Source organism: Phascolarctos cinereus, unplaced genomic scaffold (genome assembly GCF_003287225.1).
Source record: "Phascolarctos cinereus isolate Bilbo 61053 unplaced genomic scaffold, phaCin_HiC Scaffold_726;HRSCAF=1367, whole genome shotgun sequence".
Classification (NCBI taxonomy): domain Eukaryota; kingdom Metazoa; phylum Chordata; class Mammalia; order Diprotodontia; family Phascolarctidae; genus Phascolarctos; species Phascolarctos cinereus.
Window position 1 is genome coordinate 371,102,555 of NW_027556098.1, and position 23,966 is coordinate 371,126,520.

The window sequence follows — 23,966 nt, forward strand, 5'->3', positions numbered from 1 at the left end:
TTAGGTAGAATTGACATTTTTATTATATTGGCTCTGTCCACCCATGAACAATTACTATTTCTCCAAATATTTAAATGTGAGGGTTTTTTGTATAAAAAGTATTTTATAATTATGTTCATGTAATTTTAGGGTTTGTTTTGGTAGGTATATTCTCAGGTATTTTACACTGTCTACAGTTATTTTAGATGGGGTATCTCTTACTATCTTTTCTTGCTGGGTTTTGTTGGTGACATGTTCTTTTGTGTATTCTTGCCACCTCTTCTTAATTTCTTTTGCTTCTAAGTCTGTACCATTTTTGTCTTTTACCATGCCCATTTTTGCATGAAACATTCCCAAGATAGTTCTAATTTTTTTTGAAGAGATGTCTTTCCCATTCTATTATTTTCTGTCTTTGCATTGTTCATTTAAGAAAACATTTTTTATCTCTCCTTGCTATTCTCTGGAATTCCACATTCAGTTAGGTATATCTTTTAATTTCTTCTTTCCCTTTTGTTTGTCTTCTTTTCTTAGCTATCTGTAAACCCTCATCAGACCACTATTTTGCTTTCTTGCTCTTTTTTTTGGGAGGGGAGATGTTTCTTGTTGCTGCCTCCTATACAGTATTGCAAAGCTGTGTCCATAGTTCTTTAGGTACTTTGTCTATCAGATCTAATCCCTTAAATCTATTCACCACCTCTACTTCATATTCCTAAGGGATGTTATTTATCTGTGTGGTCTGATGGTTTTCTCTACTTTCTTTAGGTCTGAATTTTGCCATAAGAAGCTCATGATCTGAGCCACAGTCAGCGTCAGAGCTTGTTATAACTGACTATATATAGCTTCTCCGCCTTTGGCTACAAAGTATAAATCAATCTGATTTCCATATTTACCATCTGGCCATGTCCATGTGTGGAGTCACATTTTGAGTTATTGAAAAAGTGTTTGCTATGATCGCGAGTTATCTTGACAAAATTATTAATCTCTGCTCTGCATCATTTTGTACTCCAAGACCAAACTTGTCTGTTATTGAAATTATCTTTTTTTTCCCCCAGAGGCAATCAGGGTTAAGTAACTTGCTCAGGATCACACAGGTATTGTTAAGTGTCTGAGGCAGGATTTGAACTCAGGTCATCCTGACTCCAGGGCTGGTGCTCTATCTACTGTGCCACCTACCTGCCCTCCATTTATCTTTTTCTTAACTTTAGCATTCCAAACCCCTATGATGAATGTGACATCATTTTGAGGTGTTATTTCTCCACGTTATAAATCTTGAAAGAACTGATCCATTTTGGCCTTTCTGGCATCACTGGTTGGAGCACAGACCTGTATTACTTTGATGCTGAACAGTTTGCCTTGGATTCAAAGAGATATCATTCAGTCATTTTTGAGATTATACCCTACTCTGACTGCTTTTCTTGCCCTTTTATTGACTATGAGGGCTACTCCATTTCTTCTCAGAGATTCTTGCCCACAGTAGTATGCATAGTGAACATCTGAATGAAATTCGCCCATTCTGGTCCATTTAAGTTCTCCGACACCCAACATTTCAGTGTTTAATTTTCCGTCTCCTTTTTGACCATGCGCAGCACACCTCAGTTCATAGATCTTACGTTCCAGGTTCCTATGCTTTACAGCATCAGACGTTGCTTTTCTCACCAGATGCGTCCTCAGCTGAGCTTCCTTTTGGATTTGGCCCAGCTGCTTCATGAGTTACCAGAGCTACTTGTAGTTGCCCTCCATTGTTCCCCAGTAGCACAGTGGACACCTTCCAACCTGAGAGGCTCATCTTCCGATGTCATCTTTTATCATTTTGGTACCATCCATGGGGTTTTCTTGGCAGATACTGGAGCAGTTTGTCATTTCCTTCTCTAGTGGATCACCTCTCGTCTGAACTCTTCACTATGACCTGGCCATTTTGAATAATTCTGCACAGCACAGCTGGTGGTTTCATTGAGCTGTGCAAATTCCCCCCCCACCCAAGCATGTGATCGGAGGTGGGGCATGGAAACATCAATGTCCCTTATCCCTTTCACTCTGAACCTCTGCTGGAGGAAGGATATCATGACATAGTAATCTCAGGGTGCTAGGGTTCATTCATTCAATATAAATGCATGGGGTGATATAAAGGCATTAAAATAGAAACATTTTTGAAAAAAAAAGTGATGAATATGTATCGTAATAAGTTTGGTCAGATAAGGCCCAGCAATCTCCTTCGGGTAACAAATTACCCACTCATAACTAGATTAGCAATTTCATAGAAACCTAAGTTTTTGGTGAAATGATGTGATTCAGTCGGCCATGGGACTCCTAAGTGTTATCAGTGATAAACAGAATGTTGAATTTTTAGAGGGGACAGGAAGGGTCCAAAGATTCAGGGATAGATTGAACCTCATTTTTCAGGATGAGTTTGACTCGGGGTTTTTATTGGGACAGAACTGGATGGTTTACTCTTGTCCAGAGTAGCCTCTTAGCCAGGGCAAAATCCTTGTAGTCCATGCTAGCTACAGTCAGGGGTTCGGGGCCTTCTGAGAAGTGCTGGGGCTTACAGTCAACCACTGTAATCAATAATTGTAAATAGTTGTTTGCATGTTGTCTCATCCATTAGACTATAAGTTCCTTGAGGGCAAGGCCTGCCTGGCATATCATAAAGGTTGACTGACTGGTTTGTGCACGTCCTAACTTTCTTTACAAACTTTAAGCTCCCTATGAGCAAAGATGGATGTTTTTCATTTTTGCTTCTCCAGTACCTTGTGTGTGGAATTCCATTATGGAGAGAGCCCTGGAGTATGAGATAAAAGGCAGGGCTTTCCAGAATGGTCACCTCTTTGGTAAAATCACAGCACTAAAGTTTCAGTTTCCAAATCTGTAAAATAGGGACAGTAACTACCTGCACCCCCTACTAAACTGGTTTGGGGCGAGAGTCAAATAGTATACCATATATCAAAGCACACTGGAACAGTAAGCACCACGAGCCACTGCTACTACATGGCTCCAAGTATAGACGGCACTTTCTCTATTCCAACCTGACTGTAGAAAATGGAAGTGCAGCTCATGGACAAATACTCCCATTCTCTTTATTCTCCACTAAGCAGCTTAGGGCTGAGAATGAAATGTGACCTTTGGTTCCCTGGGGTCTCACCTTCCTCCATGAAAACGTGAAAACAGGGGTCCATTCTCTCCCAAACCATACAACACTGACCACACATAGCATAACTATGTGTATATATTTCCCCTGTAATTTGTAAGGTCACTGGCTATGTCTAAATCATGTACCCTTTGGGAGATTATCTTGGTATACAGCATGATACACATATTTTTAAATGGAAATTTAGTTTAATACCACCAAAATTTGGCATAAGTATATACCAAATATTCCTTCCCCTTTCAAAGGTCTTGTTAATTCATTGGCCCAAGTTTGGACCAATAAGCATTACTGGGTTTGTTAATATAAATTTATTTATTTTTGGTTTTCAACATTTACTTCCACAAGATTTTGAATTCCAAATTTTCACCCCATCTTGCCCCTCCCCCCACCCCAAGATGGCATGCATTCTGAATACCCCTTCCCCTAGTCTGCCCTCCCTTCTCTCTCTCCCCCCCTTTCTCTTATCCCCTTCCCCTTCTATTTTCCTGTAGGGCAGGATAGATTTCTGTACCTCATTTCCTGTATTTATTTCCCAGTTGCATGTGGAAACAATTTTTTTAAACATGTGTTTTTAAAACTTTGGGCTCCAAATTTTCTCCCTTCCTCCCACCCCACCCACCCTCATTGAAAAGGCAAGCAACTCAATACAGACCAAACATGTGCAGTTATGCAAAACACTTCCACAGTAGACATGTGAAAAACTAACTCTAGTTCCCTTAATCCTATCCTGCCCCCCCCATTTAGTCTATTCTTTCTTTTGACCCTGCCCCTCCTCAGAAGTACTTCCTTCTGATTACCCCTTTCCCAATCTGCCTTTCTCTCTATCATCCCCCCTGCTCTCTTGTCCTCTTCCTCCCCTATTTTCCTGTAAGACAGATTTCCATACCCAGTTGAGTGTGTATGTTATTTCCTCCTTAAGCCAAATCCTATGAGAATAAGATTCCCTCATTTCCTCTCACCTTCCACCTTTTCTTGTCTGTTTTGTGTGAGATAATGTACCCCATTCTACCTCTCCCTTTCTCCTTCTCCTAGTATAATCCTCTCACCCCCCCTTAATTTTATTCTCCAGATATCACCCCTTCATCTTCAACTCACCCTATGCCCTCTATCTGTCTATACATACATACGTATAATTTTTTTCCCCTCCCACTACTTTAATACTGACAAAGGTCTCATGAGTTATAAATATCATCTTTCCATACAGGAATGTAAACAGTTCAGCCTTAATAAGTCTCTTATGATTTCTCTTTCCTGTTTACCTCTTCATGTTCCACTTGAGTCTTGTATTTGAAAACCAAATTTTCTATTCAGCTCTGGTGTTTTCATCAAGAATGCTTGAAAGTCCTCTTATTTCACTGAATGACCATTTTTTCCCCTGAAAGATTATACTCAGTTTTGCTGGGTCATTACTGGTTTTTTGTTACAAATTATTCTTTAAACTTATAAGTATTAATTTGGATAAACTCCCTCCTCAACTGTTACATAAAAGGTTAACTGCATAAATACCTTTGATTTTCCACACGGGCAAACAAAGGAGTCAGCACAGGTTTTGTGTATAAAATAGAAAATTTTTAAAAATCTATAATACTTTAATAATTAATATTTATTGATAGGAAGACTGATATACAATGTAATTATTTCCTCTACAAAGAGATTTTGTACATCAAGAAAGTATTCTGAAGTCTAAAATACAAGATTTTTCTAGGAAGAACTTTACCTCTTCTTTACATTGTGTGAAATTTTGATAATTATAGAAAAAGGGAATTCAAAATCCATTTTATAAAAAAACCCTGAAAAAGACTGGGTTCCCCCCAACCCCCCCAAAAGAAGGACATGACTGAGATGAAAGGTTAATGGGGCTCCCTGGTGGCACACAGAAGGCAGACTGGTAACCCAGGACACCAAACCTGGTACCAGCTTGGCACCTTTGGGTTGTAAAGTGAAGGCAGTGAGAGGAAGGTAGCAAACATCTTCTCAAACCCCAGAGAATGCTGGTGTGGGCGTCATTCAGCTAGAAATGTGGCTCCAGCCATGCCCCAGGCAGGCCAAATGGCTAGGAAAAGACAAGTGAGCAGGTACCCATGTGGGCCCACCTGACTTCAGAGGACAACTCACATTCTTCAGTAGCACCATCACTTGCTTCCCATGGTCATCCTAAATTGTACCATGGGACACTGACACAGCACCTACCTTGACAGGGGATACTGCCCCCCCAACCTCCCAAAGAAACACTGCCTGTAAAGGTCACTTTAGCCCTTTGTTGAGACCTGAAATTCAAATATTTCACAGTAGGCTTCACACTGACATACTGATATAGAAAGGGGAAAAAAGGAGAACAGAGACAAACATTGGAGAGGATAAACCAAAGGAATAGGGTGGAATATAAGGCGGAAAAAAGGAGAAAACCATCTAGGAAACTGGCACAAATTACAAAACTTTAGGAAAAAAAAAATCACACACCAAACAAACCACAAAACCACATTTATCAGTGGGAGCAGGACTCATTTTTTTTCCCTCCTCTTATGGGTATGAATCTTAGGGAAATAAAGGAGGTTAGATGGTTTTCATAAAAATCTAAGAGCATCTGAATCAGTCATTTTAAGACATAGCAAAAATGATAAACAAGAATGAGACCCCTTCGTGGAACAGAGTTGGAGGGTGGGACATCAAATAGGGTCTAGGCACCAGGTGCAAATGCTATGGTTTGCTAGAAGAGAAATGAGCTGAGCTTTGAGCGGCTGGTGAGAGATGAAGGGATCAGTATGTGGGTGTTGGGGGAAAGGGGGAAGAGAGGAAGTGATCCGTGTGAAGGGGCAAATGCAGCAGGAGAGGGCCAACCTGCTTTGGGGTGAAGCTGCCAAGGAGACAAGAGAGGGAAGCAGTACATGATCCTGCTTTTTATTTCCTCCCAAAGTCCTGTCACTGTGATTTGCTGAGCCCCAGCCCACTGGGCATGACTGTGCTTCTGGCTGGTGGTAGGAGAGGGACCTTCAGCCACAGAATTGCTCCAGCTCAGTTTTGCAGGAGAACACAGTTCTTGGTCAGTAGTGATTCAGCCTATCATTTGGTGCAATAAAATACAAAAGCCAATCATACAGAAGTCATATTGGTGTCAGTTTCCTGCCTACCTGTGGGGTAGTTTTTCATTTTGTTTTTGCATTAAGAAAATATATACACATTTCCCATTTCACCAACCCCAGGTTGTAGCTCAGACTAAACAAAGAAAAGATCAACAGGAAAAATAGATGTTCCTACCACTTCTTCAAGATTATTTACAAAAAACAACCTGGCTGATTGGTGTCAAAATGGAAGTCAATGGATCATGGGCATCCTTTTAGGCCCAACTGTCCAATGAAGAGAATATTGCTGTGTTATGCGAGGTATAAGACAGTACTTTTCGACTGGCCTTAATTAATGACACACCCTCGTAGGAGGCCAGAAGACCTTCCCTGTATGTCCCAGCAACTGGTGAGCTGAGTGAAGGGCAAGGGGTGAGGAATGGCAGCATGTCTTGTTCCCAGGAGGCAGGTGCTGGCAGCTCCAGTCTCTCCACCAGCTGGGTTGGGTAGTGGGGATTCTGCCAGGATGCTGCTGGTCAGGGCATTATACTAGCAGTACCAGAGTGCATTCACACAGGGCAGCAGTTTCTTAGGGGCAGCAAAATGTGCAATCTGAAAATCCTCTCAAGAACTTTGGGCTCCCCTTGAAGTGTGAGATGCAGTCCACAAAGGTGGAAAAGCACTGGTATATAGTGTTCAGTCTGGCCCCAGGGGTCCTTCCGATCATTTGTTCCAGTGAAATGCTACATTCAGAGAGATGCCATCCACCTTAGAACTACGGTGAGTCCATTTGTGGACAACTAAACGGTCTTCAATGTATGGAGAGACTGAAGCTGGAAAGCAGCCCTGTTTTGGGGACCTTTAAGTGTCTCCCCCAAAAGTCAGCATCATGGTCGATGGAAGCTAAAACCAGATAGATAAGAAGGAGGTTACAATAAGCATGCACAATCAATACTCCACTCTTATCCCAGCACCGCAAGGCAAAGGTGGGCAGGTTAACCCTTACTGGCTTCACCAGGGCCACACAATCAGAGTCTCCCAAAGTGTCTCTTCATAGATCTCAAAATTCACCCAGTTCAATCCTTGAGGCCGATCTATGGCAGGACTTTCCTAGCTACACCAAGGAGTTCCCAGGCTCCTCCCAAGCCAGCCCATGCAGTGTAGAGATAACTCCAATTATCCCTTCCTTCCATGGGCACGAATTCTGCCCTGCTATCTTCTACCCATCAGTCTTTAGCTCTGCCTTCCAGGTGCCAGACAAAGGAAATGTAACCTCTTTCTCAAGAAATAGCCCTTCAAAGACTTGGAAGCAGGTCACTGTCACTGCTCCCTGCCCCCTCCTCCTTTTCTTCAGGGTAAATACTGCAGATTCTTCAGTTAATTCTTCTACAGCACGATTTCCAGGCTCCACAGCAGTCCAGTCCCCCTTTCCAGTATGCATTTCAATTTTAATATAACAGTACCCAGAGGCAAAGAAATAGAACCATCCTTGTTCTGGATTTGCATTATTACAGCTTAAGGCCCCATTAGATTTTGGGTCTGTTGTGTCACAGTATCAACAGATATGAAAAACAGGTCCTTTAGACCAACCTCACAGAGCTTTCTAAACGGACTGCTTTCTATAAATGTCATCTACAGCTAAAGAGATTGCTGCTATCCACAGTGTTAGAAAGAGAGCTTAATCAGAGCCTACTACAAACAATGAACAGTGCTAGGCACAGGGGACAGAAAGATAAAAATCCCACAGACTCTGTTCTTTCTGGGAGGGTGTGTGTGTGTGTGTGTGTGTGTGCGCGCGTGTGTACACACACAAAATTCAAAGTTATGTGAAGAGGGAAGAGAGAGGAATAAAGAGATAAGAGAAAAGTAAAGGGGGGGGGGAAAGACCACTAAAGCACTAACAATTGTGGGTGGGGAATTGAGCAAAGCCTCCTATAAAAGCTGGGCTTTGAAGGAAGCCAGGGGTTCTGAGGATGGGGTGAAGGAGGAATATATGTCAGACATGGGGTACCACCTGTGCTAAGGATGGAAGGAAGAGATGGAATGTCATTGACAAGCAACAGCAAAGCAGGTTAGTTTTGAAAAAGTATTTAAAAGCAATATTGTGAAGGGTTTTAAATGTCAGGTACATGAGTTTGGTTTTTTGAATGGCATAAGGAACAGCTAAAAGTTTTTGAAAAGGAGCATAACATAGGAAATCAGTTTGGCAGCTGGGTGGAGGATGAACTGGAGAGAGGAGAGACAAGAAACAGGAAGAACAATCAGAACTACTGACACTGGCTAGGTGAGAGATGAGGAACTGGTGGAAAAAAGGGAATGGATATGAAGAATGTTGTGGGGGTAAAGTCAGCAAGACATAACAACTGACTGGAAACATGGGTAGAGGGAGAGGGACTGTGGTGTTCATCCTTTGTTTTGGAAGAGGATCACTGGGACAAGGCAGAGTTAAGTACGACCCCAAGATTGTAAAACCAAGTGATCACAAAGATGGTGGTGGGCCAGGCCCAAGGGAAGCCTGGGTACAGATGAATTTTGGGGAAAATGAATTCCATTTTGGACATGCTGAGTATAAGATGACTTTAGGAAAAGGAGGTTGCAAAATGCACCCCAACGGAGGGAGTGTGTAGAGAGAAGAGATGAAGGTCCCTGGACAAAGCTTTTGGGGACACTTAACACTTAGTGGGTGAGTTAAAAACAGATAGACCAAAAGGGAGGTTACAATGAGCAGGCAAAATGCTCTGCCCTTTTCATAGCACCTGGAGTAACGTTAAGGGGAAGGTGGGCCAGTGCTACCTTAGGGAGGCAAGCAGAGGCTAAAAGAGGAGGAAAGAATGGCCAGCAGTGTCAAATGCCGCTGCAGAGATAAAGTGGGATGAGGTCTGAGAAAGTGGACTGACTTTGGCAGTGAGGAGAACACTGGTAGCCTTGGAGAGAGCAGTTCTAGGAAAGGTAAAGAGTTCAAAACCACACATAAGGAACTAAAGAGAATGAGAGCTGAGGAAATGGAGGCAACAAACAGTGACCCTCCCTTCTACGAGCCTGACTGTGAAAAACAGAAGAGACAGACACAGGACAACAGCTGGAGGGAATGCCGGTGCCAAGTAAAGTTCTCCTTTTTTAAAAAAAGGGAGGCCTGGCACGCTTATAGAGAGGGAGGTGATGAACAAGGAGTGACCAGAAGCTAAAGAGAGGTATGATTAGGCACAGAAGGCTGCCACAAGAGATGGCAGAGGAGGGGTCAAGAGGCCAAGGGAAAGGATGGTCATGGCAAGGACCTTCTTCTCTTCCCTCAGAGCCTGGAGTAAAGTAGAGGAAAATGGGGGATCTGAGGCGTGGAGAAAGGTAGAGAGTGCGTTATAGATGATCCCTATTTTCTGAGTGAAGTAGGAGGTAAGGTCCTTTGCTTGGAGGCAGGGGTAGAGGGAAGAAGGAGTCACAAGAGGTCTGAAAAGAGAGGAGGAGGCTTGGAATAACCAGGTAACATCATTTGTAAGTGAATTCAGTCAGGAGACATATGGTGGAGGTCTGGCAAGGTGCACAATGGGGCAGGAGATTAAAGGGTAGCTGATTAGGGTAGAACTAACCAACTTTGATAATAATAAGATGACAGGAGCTTGGGATGGGAGAAAAGAATTTTAGAGTTCCTTCCACCTCATGGAACATTTAGGTGAAGGTAAGAGCAAGGGCATAACCATTCCTATGTATAGATGAGATGAACTGAAGATGGAGGTCAAGAGAGTTTAAGAGGCAAGGCCCAGGGTGTTTGGGGAGGGGGGCAATACATATACTGAAATACATATACAGGTATGTATGAGGCAGAGAGGAAGACTGTGAGCTAGGTACAGAAAGAAGGGCAACTGACATGGAGGGTGGGCAACAACAGCAATAAGGATTTGGAACAGGTTAACACAGATGGATGGAGTGATGGAGGTAAGGAGACAACCTAGACGTCAGAATGGAGAGCAAGGAGCAGACCTAATTCCCCTTCCACCTGGCCATTAGCAGACAGCTGGGAAGCTGGATGTGAGAGAGGAAAGCCAACTGTGCTGAAATTCTCACAGCGTAGCATGATTAGGCTATAGAAGGGACCTCAGATATTCTCTGGATCAATTTCTTCACTTAGGTGGTTAGTGATGAGGAAACTGAGCTCTAGAGAGGTGAGGTAATATTTCTTCACTTACAACCTAGCTAAAACAACCAGACCTCTAATACTATGGTTTTCCCCACTCAATGAGTTTTCTTGTCCTCACTGGGAAGTCTCATTATGCTACAAGACTGAATTGGCCTGGTCCTCCCATGCCAGAGGTCCGCTGTCCCCCTCGGACTGGAGTATAGGGCTGGGGGCTCCAGGACCTCTATTTAAAGAAGAGGCTCGGCACACCTTTCTTCCCCTTTCTTCCCCAGCTATATCTGGACTTCTCCATTGGGCTCCAGCTGGGCCACCCCTCCCCAAGGCTTCCTTTGGTGCCTGGTTGACCCCAATGGATTGTAAGGTCCTCAAAGGCAGAGACTATCTTTGTTTTTCATTTGCATTTGTACCCCAGAGCTGAGCACTTCCCGGCCATGCAGCAGGTACTAAATATTTACTAAATTAACTGCCATTCTGGGTTTTTTTGCCTTTTTTTTTTTTTAGGATTCCAAGAATTTTTAAATGATTCTGCCTTGCTTTATTGTTTTGCAAGGCTTAAAAGGCAGGATTCTTTGTCTCTTACCGTGTAAAATGTTTGCTGTCTTCATGAACTTCCATCTCTGAACTTTTAAACTCATTGAGCTCCTTTCGAATGGCAGCCTGCAGAGAAGACATAAAGAGGCCTTTAGGTACTTTTCTCCTAGCCACAATCATAGTCTTGGCCAGAGTGACAGAAAGACTTCTATCAGTGAAATGGAGAAAAAGACCTATGCACATTTGCAATTCAGCAAGACTGATAAGAGAGCTGACTGATTTTTTTTAAGGTATTTCATGTTGAATTCTACAACCACTTATTAAACATCTAGTCTATGCAAAATGTAGGGTAGTGGGTAGAGTGCTGGACTTGGAACCAGGAACTAAATCTCACTTGAGATACTGGCTGTGTGACCCTGGGCAAGTCAATTAATCTCTCTGAGCCTCAGTTTCCTCATCTGTAAAACAGGGATAATAACAGGATCTACTTCACAGGGTTGAGAAATAAATGAGAAAGTGTCCATCAAGCACTCTGCCAATACTATCTCAATGTAATCAATTACTAAGGCACTGTTCTAGGTGCTGGCTATAAAGAGATAAAAAACAAGGCAGTCCCTGACTTTAGGGAGCTTGGAATCTACAGGCAGGATATCATGTGGTAGATGCAAAGAAGTGTGACTGGGCAAAGAGACCCAGACAAAGTGCTCAAGGAAGGCAGAGGGAGAGAAGATGCTTTCCCTTGGGGCAATCAGGAACATTTCATGGAGGTGGTGGCACCCGAGCTGATGCAGGAAGAGAAGGTTTTCATGTAATGAAACTAAAATACACATGTGGAGGAATAAGTTGTGGAATTAAGGAACTGGGAATATAGATGACCACTGGGTCATCTACAGTCAGCGCTGAATTTTACAAAAGAAAAACTACCAGGCCTTGCCCAAGGTCACACAGCAAATTAACCTCCAAATCAAAGTCTGGACAAATAAGAAGTAATCCCAAGGGAAGGAAGCAGCTTCTGCTCTATGGACAATTCTTTCTTTCAGTTAGTACATTTGGTGTTGTTCTTTAGTCGTTTCAGACTCTCTGTGACCCCATCAGGGATTTTCTTGACAGAGATACTCAAGTGGTCTGCCATTTCCTTCTCCAGTTCACTTTACAGATGAAGACAGTGAGGCAACCAGGGTGAAGTGACTTGCCCAGGGTCATGTAGCTCAGGAGTCTGAGGCAGGATTTGAACTCAGAGGATCAGTCTTCCTGATTCCAGGCTGGGAACTTTATCCACTGTGCCACCTAGCTGCCTTAAATAAAGCAAAAGATGTTTTCCAGGTACCTTGTCAGCAGGGGTTAACTTTGTCCAGGGCTTGTCAGCTCGCCGGTCATAGTCCTGAGCATCGGTTACCTCTACATACTCATTAAATCTCAGGATTTTCCTGGCTAAGAGTTCAGCCACTGTAGGCCTTTGACTAAGCTGAAAGAAGAAAAGAATATATTAGCTTCGTTCTAGCACTAGTTATCAGGTGCCAACCACGGAGTAAAAGCTGATTATGTATTTATGCATTTCAAATGACTACACCTATATATACACACACCTATATAAAGAGATTGGACTATCTAGAAATAGGCAGCTATATTTTCTGTTTATAAACAAAGAGTTCATTTTTTAACATAAGGTGACTATGCATGTGAAAGTTACAAATACCAACTGAGAGAGGACCTCTAAAACAGCCCAAGTAGGTCACCAAAGGAGGCGTTTTCATTCATTCTTCTATCTAAGATGGTCACCTGTTTCACAACTGCCTGGGGAAATGAGGAGAAGAGAAGGCTCGCTCTCTCCTAGGCTTCCTGGAGTGTCTAGGGTCATCTAGCACAACCTGTAGCTGACCAGGAATCTGCCATCATCAGCTGAGTCTGTGCCCAGCCTGGAGAATGTCTATCCATAACTGGAGCACACTGTCCTTCTCCAAATATTTCCTGCTGTCTTCCTCTCTCATTTGCTTTAAAACTTCAGCAATTTAAGATATAGAGCAGACAGTTGCTTGGCATATAAGATTCCCCAGGAGGAAGCTTCACAGTCTTTTTCTTCTAAATTTTTGTGAATAATAGAAATGGTTTGGGAAAGAAGCTCCTAGGTCATCCAGTACAAACTGGAACTAAGCGGGATTCTGCCCTACCACAAACCCAATATGGAACAATTCAGCTTTCCACTAATGGTGAACAAACGACCTCATGAGGTATTCCACTCTTTTTTTGGATCATTCTAACCATAAAATAATTTCTTCCTTGTATTCAACCAACATCTGTCTCTCTCTAATTGACAGGATCACACATTCAGAGCTGGAAGGATATCAACTCCAAACCTTTGATTTTGCAGATGAAGACACTGGGGCACAGGGCAGTTAAGTCCCCTGTCAAAGTCCCAACAGCTAGCAAGTATCCAAGGAAGGTTTTGAACCCAGGTCTTCCTGGCTCTGTCCAATAGACCATGCTGCCTCTTTGACCCATGACTGCTAGATGCTGTCTTCTGGAGTCGAGCAAAACAAGTCGAAGCTTTCTTATACACGACAAGCCTTCAAACCTTGGCCAGGAGGAACTCTCCAGGGCTTCTCTTCACACCACGAATCCTCACAGAACGTAGCTCTACATTTCTCTGATATCCTGGTCACCATCCTTGGACACCCAGCTAGTTTATCAAAGCTTTTCCTGAGACAGATGCCCAGAACTGGGTCTGAAGCCCCCTCAGACGGTCTTCCTACATCACCTGCCTTGTTTAGCGGCCCTGACAGTGAATGAACCTTGGGCTGGGGACTCAGTGAGAACAAGGGCCACTGAAACTCAGTTTTCACACAGATTACTGTCTAGTTAGATCTTTAAAATTAATGTTCTACTGATGTTTTTTGTATCTACATCATATTGATTTCTGATAATGAACCTCCCCTACTTCTCTACCCAACGAACCTTCTTGTGCAAGCAAAATTTCAAGCAAAACTCCCTCAAAAATCTAGTCCAGCAAAACAAACCAGTCATACCTTTTTCATCCTAAAAACACAACTGTTGTTATTACAGCACAGTCATTTCCCAAGAAACTTCCTCTCTGCCTTGAGCTTTTCTAATCAGCACCCATCTACATAGCACTCAAGTCTGACAGGACACACAACAAATAGCTGATGTGCACAAGAGTTGTATGGTTGTACCTTTCTGGTCAGTCGACGTTTGATTTCTCGTTTTTCTGCTTGCCGGTCAGCTTCATTTTTGGCTGCAATTAGAGGATGTGAAATGATAATAAGAATTTTTAAAAATTCAATTTGCAGAAAACACTGATCCCCAGTTATCATATTCAGTGCTTTTCACCTGGCACCAAAAGTCCACCTAGAGTACACTTGTAAGAAATGAGTCTGTGCAAGAAAAAGCTTTTCGAGTGGAGGGGAAGTGGGGGAAGGTGAGAGGGAAAGAGTGAATCTTATTCTCATCGGATCTGGCTTAAGGAGGGAACTGGGTATGGAAATCTATCTTACCCTACAGGAAAATAAGGGAAAGGGGATTGGGGGGGGGTGGAGATGATAGAAAAGAGGGCAGATTGGGGGAGGGGGTAATCAGAAGCAAACACTTCTGAGGAGGGACAGAGTCAAAAGAGAGAATAGAATAAATGGGGGTGGGCAGCAGCTAAATGGTGCAGTAGATAGAGCACCGGCCCTGGAGTCAGGAGGACCTGAGTTCAAATCTGGCCTCAGACATTTGACACTTACTAGTTGTGTGTGACTGTGGGCAAGTCACTTAACCTCGATCGCCTCACCAAAAAGCAAAAATAAATAAGTAAATAAATAATAAGCAGGGTGAGATAGGATGAAGGGAAATATAGTTAGTTTTTTACAACATGACTACTATGGAAGTGTTTTGCATGACTACACATGTATAACCTGTATTGAGCTGCTTGCCTTCTCAATGAGGGTGGGGAGGGAGGAAAGGAGAGCATTTGGAACCTAAAGTTTTATTTATTTATTTACGTTTTTAAGGCAATTGGGGTTAAGTGACTTGCCCAGGGTCACACAGCTAGTAAGTGTCAAGTGTTTGATCTGAGGCTGGATTTGAACGCAGGTCCTCCTGACTTCAGGGCCGGTGCTCTATCCACTGTGCCACGTAGCTGCCCTCGAACCTAAAGTTTTAAAAACAAACGTTAAAAATTGTTTTTACATGCAACTGGAAATAAAATGGGTAATAGAAATCTATTTGGCCCTACAAGAAAACAGAAGGGGAGAGTGACAGAAGGGAAGGCAGATTAGGGGAAGGGGTAGTCAGAATGTACATTGTCTTGGAGTATGATGAGGGGTGAGATGAGGAAAAAATCTGAAACTCAAAATCTTGTGGAAGTGAATGCTGAAAACTAAAAATAAATATTTAAATAAACTTATTTTATTTATTTATAAATAAATATTTATAATATATAAATATATAAAATAAAAATTTGTAAATAAATAAACTTTAAATAAACTTAAATAAACAAAAAAAAACAAATAAAAAAAGAAAAAGAATTGAATCTCTGGGGCTCAGAGGTTGGGTTGCATAGTTTCTTAAAACTTACCAAGTGAATGAATGTGGTTTAAGATCATATTAAGAGTGTCTTGGACCTTTTTAAACCCAAACAATAGCTGTGTACCACAGTAGAAATAACCTTCAATTTGGGGTTCTAAATCTGCCTATTAGTAGGAAGGTGACCTCATCATTTGTCCTTTCTATACCTCAGTTTTCTTGTCTATAAAATAGGGATAACAATATCACCAATTAGATGCAAAGTCTTTTCTTTTTTTTTCTTTTCAAAGTCTGTTTCTCTCTTCACAATATCTCTTCTACACACCCCCTTCCTGCCTCGGACACAGTCTCTACTGTGAAGCAGGCTCTTACCAACTCATACCTGGCCTAATGCAGTAGGCTGCTGGTTGGTCTCTGCCACCAGTCTCTGTCTACTCCGCTCCATCCACTCAACAGCAAAACTGATCTTCCTAAAGGATAAGACTGACTGACAAACTGCACCCACCCTCTCCAATTCCATAAACTCTAGAAGTTCCTGACCACCTTCAGGGTCAAAGATAAAATCCCCTGTTTAGCTTTTACCCCCTGCCCTCCCTAACAGGCCCTTTCCAGGCTTTCCCGTCTCCTTACTCTCTGAGCTCCGCATCTTCTAAAATTCAGTGACACTGACTTCACTGCTATTCCTCAAACAAGACCAACATCTCCTGCCTCGGGGCATTTTCTCAGGCTTTCCACCATGCTTGGAAAGCTACTTCTCATTATCTCTTCCTCCTAGCTTCTCTGGGTTTAAGTCTCAGCCAAATCCAACCGTCTGCAAGGAGCCTTTCTGGATGCCCCTTAATTCTTCTCTGGACTGTCTCCAGTTCACTCTGTCTATCGCTTGTTTGTACATGGTTGTCTGTCTCCCTTGTTAGACTGTATGCTCCTGGAGCGCAGGGATGGTCTTTCAACATTCTTTGTATGGCCTGTACTAAGAACAGTTCCTGACACAGAGAAGCCAATTAAAAATGTTAGTTGACTGATTACCTTCCAGGGTTGTTGAGAGGATAAAATGAGGTAAAATTTACAAGGCATGCTGCAAACAACAAAGTGAGATATATGTGTATGTACATATGTACATGTGTATGACTGTATATATGTGTGTAAATATATGTATATTCGTATATAGATGTATATATAAGTTTCAGCTAGCTATTAATTTACTGACCATCCCTGTCCCTTAGTTTCCCCATTTGTAAAATGAGGATAATAAGAGCTATCCTAATTGCCTCACAGGTTTCCTGTGGGATGCAAAAAGAGCTAATGGATGTGAAAGCACTTTGTGAACTAGAATGTGTCACACATAAGTAACACCATCATTCCAGGGAAGCATAACCATATCCCCAAGATACCCTGGTCTGCTTTCAAATGCCAGCCTAACACAAACTCAGAGAACATTTAAAGAGTTGTTCTAGTTCATGCCAAGTGGATAGAACACAAAGTCCTGTTTCTTGAATGGAGCATGGAACTTTTGAAAATCCTGGGGAGCAGAAACACTGCCAAATGAGGAAGAGAGGCTAAGGAGAAGGTACTAGCTCAGCTCGGGGACTGCTCTGAGAAAGGCAACTAAATAAAACTTTCACAGAGATTACACCTTCAGTTCAAATCCTTGTTACTACGCTTATACAGAAAACACACAGGGGGACTCCCATAGATTCTTCCAGTATTTAAGATACATCAAGCATAAAACTAGGCTAAGTAAAACAGTAACTTTTCTAACATACGAAGTCACCTCAGTGACAGGTTCTATGTATATAATCGTAAGATATATTCCAATGTATACAAAGTGTTTTGTAACTCTCTTTTTTTTTTTGGCTAGGCAATGGGGTTAAGTGACTTGCCCAGGGTCACACAGCTAGTAAGTGTCAAGTATCTGAGGCCAGATTTGAACTCAGGTGCTCCTGAATCTAAGGCCAGAACTTTATCCACTGTGCCACCCAGCTGCCCCGCTTTGTAACTCTTAAAGCACCACAGCAACATTAGCTATTGTGATGACCACCACCATCATTCTGTGATGCTTCCAGGTGAACAAAGCCCATTCTTCACACAGTCTTTGGCCCTAGGTAGTCCCAATGTTACACTATTGTGGCTTACGTAGAGACTTTCAGGTACTTTGCTATTGTCCTACTCCAGGTGGCCCAGCAAGGTCAATTTTGTAGGGGGAACGACTCTTGACAGGAATATTTCCCAAGGTGGCAAGTACACATTTCCCCCCTCCTTGTTCTTAAATTCTGCTTTTGTGTAACGATACTTAAGTCAGAAATCAAACAAAACATACAAGATACAAAAAGCCCCCAAACACCCCAGCCCAGCTTAGTTCTAGCGCCAGCTGTTACTTACGCTGGAGTATGTTCCTTTGTTCCAGCTCTTCTGCTGTTGGTCTCTGACTCAGCCGTCTAAAAGGCCAAGAGAAGGCATTAAGGTCGTGCCCTACGCTCGCTTTGGGTCACTGGTGTATCACAGGGTCAGCAACATTACATTTTCTACCACTGACAGCACAACCTTGCTAGAATCGGGGAAAGCAGCACATTCCATCCATGAAAATGGCATGTTCAGATCAACCTTGAACTTCTTGCACAAAGATGCCTCATATGTACTTTATAGCAGTTTTCATCTAAGTTTTTCAGCTGTCATTGCCAATAAGACCTTTTTTTAAAAACTTTTTTTTTGGGGGGGGGGCTAGGCAATGGGGTTAATTGACTAGCCCAGGGTCATACAGCTAGTAAGTGTCAAATGTCTGAGGCTGGATTTGAATTCGAGTTCTCCTCACTCCAGAGCCAGTGCTCTATCTACTGCACCACCTAGCTGCCCATCCAATAAGACCTTTTAATACTAGGGAGACCTAGATAAGAATACCAAGGTCTCTGCAGTAGGGTCATGAAGGGTAAGATCTTAATTTCTCTCTGCAAGGTTCCCAGGGGGTGACCACCTTCTTGCTAAATCAAAGGACCACTAATTTCAGAGTCCTCATTGTTCCTGACACAGCAGCAGTGGCCTCTGTCTACTGCTTCTTTATACTTTTGACCATGCTGTCTCATGGTTCTTTGCTGCATGTTCATCATCCGAGTTTCCTATGCTGAAGGTTTGTTTGGCTAAAGATCATCAGCTGCCATGGAGACAACTAGCATACCTGCAGATATAACTCCTAAATCTACACATCCAAGCCTCCTTTCTCTACCAAACTCCATCCGGTCCCACATGTGTCTAAATGACAATTCCACATGGATTTCCACAGTTGGGGAAACATGAAAAACCTATTTAGCTAAACAAAAAATAATAAGAATAACTATTTCTCAAATTTAAAGTCTTTTTCCAGATTTTTTCCTTTATAAAGTGTGAAAAAGGTCAAGAACCAAAGGTAAAATTCTGGAATATGGATTAAAGGTGATAAATTTGGAACCATAAACATCTCCAGACTAGTGAAAATCATGGGCTTCTCCATTTCCAGAAAGAAGTTAGGACCTCCCTAAGGACAGTACCAGCTTTCCCCACTCTGAAAGGGTCAAGATACAGATCAGAGAAGTCCTTTTGAACTTTTCAGGGTGCAGCAGAAGAAGTGCTTCTAGAATTAAATTAAGTTGCTTTTCCTTGGTAAGAGGGAGTAGATGATAAACAAAAACTGCACTGCAATATGACCTTTTCCTGGTTTAAAACCCTTACAAACTTTACTTCAAATTCTCTCATATTAGAGATGTCCAAAGGCAGAAGAATAGGGTGAAGATGGACTATGTCATTTTAGATATTTCTCTACATCAGAAATGTTTGCAATTAGGATGATAAATTAATTTCGACAAGACTGCTTCTGCCAGACTTGTGACTGAAACAAAAAGGATAGTATTGTTTTTTGCACAGAGGACAGCCCAAACACAACATATCCAAAACAGAATGTACTCTCCATTCCCCCAGCAAAATGTCTCTGTCTCTGACACACACACACACACACACACACACACACACACACACACACACACACACACACACACACACACACACACACACACGACTCCCTGAGTCAGTGAGCCTCTCTTCCCCAGAAAGCTGCTCAAGTAACATTCCTAAAGTTCACACTGGACCATACCATTCCTCTGTTTAAGAAGATTCAGGGGCTGCCCATAGAATCTAATACAAACTCTTCTGTTTGGCATTCAAAGTGCTTCACAATTAAGAAGAAGGAATATTTGAGAGATGTTGCCAAGATGGAATCGACAGGCAGGCATTGACAACAACTTGGATATGGGTGGGGGGGATAAAAGAAGAGGTGAGAGAGTGAGGAATCCAGGATGACCCGTAGGTTGGGAGTAACCCAACAGTAACAGGGAAGGTAGGAGGGAGGGAGGGTTTGGGAGAAAAGATAACGAGTTCTGGTTTGGACATGTTGAGTTTAAGATGCCTACTGGACATCCAGTTCAAGATATCTGAAAGGCAGTTGGAGATGTGAGACTGGAGGTCAGCAGAAATGTAAGCACAGGACAGACAGACAGGAGAGATATCATCTACTTCCTACCTAATCAACGTATTCCCAATCTGATGTCGTATTTCATTCCACTCCTCCTTGCTCTTTCGAGGCCAAGAGTTCAGGCCCAGCTCTGATTCACTAGGTTTACTATTCAACTTCATGGCCAGAGTATCTTTCCTCTTCACTTTGTTAGCCAGAGCACCTGGAGAATATGGAGGAGACAGAAGAGGGATGGTTAGGGTGAGAACTAGTAGTCTACCTGGAATGAGGCCCTCAAAGAGAACCCCTACCCTGCCAACTTTCTCTATAACCAAAAAGGATGTAGACATGGCTCTTCAGTCAGGAACACAAAGGCATGATGTAAAACAGGGTAACAGGGAGCCATCACTTTGTTCAAATGGGCACACAGGAACCAAAAAGAACTTTAAAAGTACTGAGAGCATCAGGTCCCAAAAATCTTTTTCCTATTCTTCCCTTTCTCTCTTCTTGAGTGAAGAGAGGGTCTGAATTATATATAGCCTATCAAAAACAGATAAATATTTGCTGGGAAAACCTCTTACACTGGACTTCTTTTTGGTACTCAATTACATGCTGAGAAAAGACCTGGTAAGTCCCCACCCAAGTGCTTTGTCCGGGACGACTGGAAATGGAGCAAATACTGGGAGTAGCATTTACAGATTCCTTTGAGTTAGAGATGAAGGTGAAAAATCTTGCTATATTCCTGTAATGGAACAAGCCTTAACAGAATAAATGCATCTTACAGAAAATTACTTCCAATATGAGAAGCTCCAAAATATGTAGAAACAGGGAGACAGATAAAGGAGGGGGGAAAGAGCTTGCTTATAGAAAAACTGCAGGAATATAACCCTTCTCAAACAGGAATAAATGGAAGACATTAGGGCTCCCCTTATTGCTCAGCCAGAAAAAATGGGAGACAGCTGATCATTCTGCAAGGCCTAGAGACTTGGTTGGAATGATGTCCTTTCCATGTCAACTTGCCCCCATCATTTTGGGGTTTTTTTTGGCCAGAGCTACTCTCTAACCCTTCTGTCTTTTAAAAAAATAAGCTTTGGTATATTATCCAATTGTTTATACGTGTTTTTTTGGCTCCTCCAAGCATGCGGGTGTAATAAAACAGGAGCAAGCGCCACCTGGGAAAAGGATCATTGTGGGGGAGAGATCAGGGCTCTCATTTTATGGATGTCAGAAACCCCCTTTCTTAATGGAGGTCAGCAACTGCTCTGCAGCTGGCTAACAGGTCTGCCTGAGGGTATGGAGAGGCTGAGGGCCTGCCCAGGACTGTATGGCTAGTACAGGTTTAGAGGGGGACGTGGGCAGAGGCTCTGCTGCTCTATGCTTACATCATGTTGCCTCATGTGTCACAGGATGTCTACATTCTAGGCTGCTTTTCATCTAACTACCAGCGCTGCCAAAGTCCCATACGATCACCCCACAACAGTACCACATAAATACAGACTCTAAGTCCAGCCAACCTCCTTCAACGTGCCACCAAGGGGACACACATCAAGACCATGTGAGAGGAGTTCAGGAGTGATTTACCAAGTCTGACTGATGAGAAAAACACCATCTTTCCCCCATCTATGCAAACGCTCCCCTTTCTTACTGTGCTGGCTTTCGTCTTCATCTTCTTCATCTCTATACAAAATGGGGCCCTCCGAGTCAGAGTCACTCCCCTTTTCCTCTTCCTCCTCCTGCACACACTGTGGTATGAGCTTAGGAATGACTGCGGTAGACGCCACGTCTCCAACGTAAGTTGATGGACAAGGTTGATCATCTTCCTCTTCTTCTTCATCGTCTGGACTAACAAATTAGCATAATTATTTTTTTTCTAGAACAAGCCAACTGATTATATATCAGAGGAAAATTCTAAAAACTGAGCAACAAGCCCTAAAAAATGCTCATCAGCATCAAATACTGAAGCTAAACTCCTCACTCATCTACAACAGTTTTTCTGAGAAACTCCTACCCAGGCTTCTCTTTGCCCCAGACTATCGCGATCTCTACAATCCACTGTAGTGACATACGAGATTGTTCTGGGTTCTAGGAAACTGTAACAGAGCAAAATACTGATTGTGTGTAAGGAAGAAGAGAGGGCAATGAGATGAAAAGTCAAGTTTTCCCCCCCTGACACTGCAGGTTTAACATTATTCTTCACATCCTAATGCACTGGTGGTGGAGTTGTGAACTGATCCAGCCATTGTGGGGAGCAATATGGAACTATGCCCAAAGGGCTATAAAACCATGCACACCCTTTGACCCAGACGAGACCACTACCAGGTCTGTATCCCAGAGATAAAAAACAAAAAAGAAAAGTACCTATACGCACAACAATATTTATAACGGCTCTTTCTGTGGGGGCAAAGAATTGGATATTGAAGAGATGCCCATTAATTGGGGAATTACTGAACAAACTGTGATATACGACTGTGATGGAATATAGTGAAATGACAAGCAGGATACTCTCAGAAAAACCTGGACTTATATGAACCAATGCAAAATGAAATAAGCAGAGCCAGGAGAACATTGTACACAGTAACAGCAATACTGTACAAGGATCAATTGTAAATGACTTAGCTATTCTCAGCAAAACTATGACCTAAGAGAATTCCAAAGGACTTAGGATGAAAAATGCTATCTCACCTCCAGAGAAAGAAGTGATAGAGTCTGAATGCAGACTGAAGCATACTCTTTTCACTTTCTATATTTTTCTTGTTTTTTTTTTGCTTGTGTTTTCTTTCATACGATTAATATGGAAATATACTTCTCATGACTACACATGTAGAAACTATATAAAATTGCTTGCCTTCCCAAGGAGGGAGAGAATTTGGAATTAAAAATTATTAAAAATAATTTGTCATGTAACTGGGAAAAAACAAAATATTAAGTTAAAAAACCCCCCATTATTATTCAGTTTATTTCAAGCTCCCAAACTGCCTCTTTACCTATTGTGGATGGCCTGAGATAAATACTTGTGAATGCAAATGATACAGCTGAAGCAAATGACCTATTGAACGGTGGAACCTTGACAATGCTCTCTAGAGATGAGCTAATTATAAAATCTTCCAGGCCACCAAATGATGTGAGTCCAGTCAAAATTGTTCTCAATACTTGTAGGAAATGGGCAAACCATGCAAGAGCAAACACGGGCTTGAATAAGATGCTTTAAATGTTGATAGGAGGGATCCAGAGACACAATTTTGCTTGGGGAAGGTTGGAAACCAAAATGTTTCCTAATTAACGAGTGAGGTGGTTGACTCTGCACTTGCAGAGGGGCTTGCAACTTTTGGGCTAAACTAAAAAGCTCCATCAAGAAAGGGATGACTGTAGGGAAAAGACCCAAAGTAGTGGGCCTTGTGAGAACATCTTCCCTTGTTAAAACCAAGAAAAGCTTATCTGTCAACATAAACCTTTTGGTTTTAAAATTCCGTACATGAGAATCAGAGACATTTTTGAGCACTGTCAATATGGGAATTTATTTTCACTATGTATGCATATTTATTCTGAGGGCTTAGTTTTTTGTATTTTTTAACTGGAGGGAAGTGAGGAGAAAAAAATAAATGTTTGCTTTTAAGATACATTGAAAAATTAATTTTAAAAATGATCTTCATGTAGATTTTTATAAGAAATAGAAAGGATATATGTAGTAGCTAGAGAGGCAGACTCAGAATCCGGGAGACCCAGGTAAAGTCTAACCCTCCAAGTTAAACACTGACTGGGTCACTGTGGGCAAGTCACCTGAACTTTGAACACTCCAAGTAACTCTCTAAAACAAGGGTCCTTAATCTGGGGGGTAAACTTTTTTCTAAAAATATTTTGGTAACTACATCAATACAATTGGTTTCTTCTGTAATCCCATGCATTTTATTTTGTGTACTTAAACATGTTATTCTGAACCTTCCTCAGACCATGGGGCAAAAGGGGCCACAACACAGAAAAGGTTATGAACTCCTGCTCTGAGGCAGTTAGCTGGCACAGTGGATAGGGCACGGGCCTTGAAGTGTGGAGGATCTGAATTCAAATTCAGTCCGAGATACTTGGGGGGGGGGAGAGAGAGAGAGAGAGAGAGAGAGAGAGAGAGAGAGA

At 42.2% G+C, this 23,966-nt stretch overlaps 1 protein-coding gene across 8 annotated transcripts in view; it reads right to left on the bottom strand.

Annotated features, from left to right (window-relative positions):
* Positions 1-4,709: 4,709 nt before the first annotated feature.
* PHACTR4 (phosphatase and actin regulator 4) overlaps positions 4,710-23,966 on the bottom strand; it is a 125,168-nt gene continuing 105,911 nt past the window's right edge. For all 8 annotated transcript variants that reach the window (XM_020983311.2, XM_020983309.2, XM_020983310.2 and 5 more), the window contains 7 exons: positions 21,487-21,683; positions 19,911-20,064; positions 17,747-17,802; positions 14,035-14,096; positions 12,174-12,311; positions 10,896-10,972; positions 4,710-7,086 (listed from right to left, as the gene is read on the bottom strand). In XM_020983311.2, the coding sequence (XP_020838970.1) occupies positions 7,071-7,086; positions 10,896-10,972; positions 12,174-12,311; positions 14,035-14,096; positions 17,747-17,802; positions 19,911-20,064; positions 21,487-21,683 (700 nt within the window). In that variant the 3' untranslated portion in view covers positions 4,710-7,070. The remainder of the gene's footprint in view (positions 7,087-10,895; positions 10,973-12,173; positions 12,312-14,034; positions 14,097-17,746; positions 17,803-19,910; positions 20,065-21,486; positions 21,684-23,966) is intronic.